Source organism: Haliaeetus leucocephalus, unplaced genomic scaffold, assembly GCF_000737465.1.
Source record: "Haliaeetus leucocephalus isolate CR32 unplaced genomic scaffold, Haliaeetus_leucocephalus-4.0 Scaffold257, whole genome shotgun sequence".
Taxonomy (NCBI): Eukaryota; Metazoa; Chordata; class Aves; order Accipitriformes; family Accipitridae; genus Haliaeetus; species Haliaeetus leucocephalus.
Genome location: NW_010972693.1, coordinates 28,200 through 29,479, shown reverse-complemented (window position 1 = coordinate 29,479; position 1,280 = coordinate 28,200). Strand labels below are relative to the sequence as shown.

At 65.6% G+C, this 1,280-nt stretch overlaps 1 protein-coding gene across 1 annotated transcript in view; it reads left to right on the top strand.

Moving 5' to 3' along the window:
- LOC104832551 (filamin-C-like) overlaps positions 1-1,280 on the top strand; it is a 32,507-nt gene that overhangs the window by 5,242 nt on the left and 25,985 nt on the right. The window contains exons 9-10 of the mRNA XM_010568793.1: positions 9-105; positions 812-1,005. Of these exons, the coding sequence (XP_010567095.1) occupies positions 9-105; positions 812-1,005 (291 nt within the window). The remainder of the gene's footprint in view (positions 1-8; positions 106-811; positions 1,006-1,280) is intronic.

Sequence of the window (1,280 nt, the reverse complement as noted above, 5' to 3'; positions counted from 1 at the left end):
GGTCCCAGAAGGTGCGAGCTTGGGGACCGGGACTGGAGGGCGGCGTGGTGGGCAAGTCGGCAGACTTTGTGGTGGAAGCCATCGGCACCGAAGTGGGCACCCTGGGTGAGTGGGGACACGGGGGGGGACACCCGTTGGGTGGGGGGGTGCGGGGCACCAGCCTGGGGAACAGGGGTTTGGGGTAGGGGGGGCATGGCGGTGGGGAATGGAGATGTATTGGGGGGCAGGGTGGTGGAGATGTGGGCACGGGGTGGGGGACACTGTGGTGGGGACAGGCTGGAGGGCACGGCTGCAGGGACACGGGCACAGGTTGGGTGGCACCGCGGTGGGGACGTGGGCACAGACTGGGCAACGTGAAGATGGGGACATGGGTGCAGGCTGGGGCTGGCCACAGTGGGGGACATGGAGATATATTGGGTGGCACCATCCTGGGGACATGGGTACAGACTGGATGCCACCATGCTGGGGACACGGGATCAGGCTGAGGGACACCGTGATGGAGACATGGGCACAGACTGGGAGACATCACCCTGGCGACATGGAGGCATATTGGGTGACACAATCCTGGGCAGAGACTTGGGGTGACCACAACGGGGACATGGGCACAGAGTAGATGCCACCATACTGGGAACATGGGCACAGGCTGAGGGACACCACAGTGGAGACAAGGACACGGACTGGGGGTCACCACCATGGGGACATATGGGGTGGCATCACTCTGGGGACATGGGCACAGGCAGGGTGATGTGGTGCTGGGGACCCTGGGGTCTCCTGGAGGACCACGTCACCCAGCGGTGCCACCGTCCCCCAGGTTTCTCCATCGAGGGCCCATCGCAGGCCAAGATTGAGTGTGATGACAAGGGGGACGGCTCATGTGACGTGCGGTACTGGCCCACGGAGGCGGGCGAGTATGCCGTCCACGTGGTGTGTGACGACGAGGACATCAAGGACAGTCCCTTCATCGCCCACATCCTGCCCGCCCCCGCCGACTCCTACCCCGAGAAGGTAGCACCCCATTGCACGCTGCTGTGCCCCGTTGCACCCCATTGCAACCTTCTGTGCCCCGTTGCGCCCTGCTGGACCCCACTGAGCCCCATTGCACCCCATAGCACCCTGCTGTTCCCCGTTGCACCCCACTGTACCCCTTTCTGCCCCGCCTGCCCCCCAGCTGCCGTGCAGCAGCACCCGCTCTCCCTCGTCCCCGGGCACAGACCCGCGCTGGCACCCTCTGTGTCTGTGGGCATTGCTCCCTGTCTGGGGACCCCCTGCACCCCCGGGTG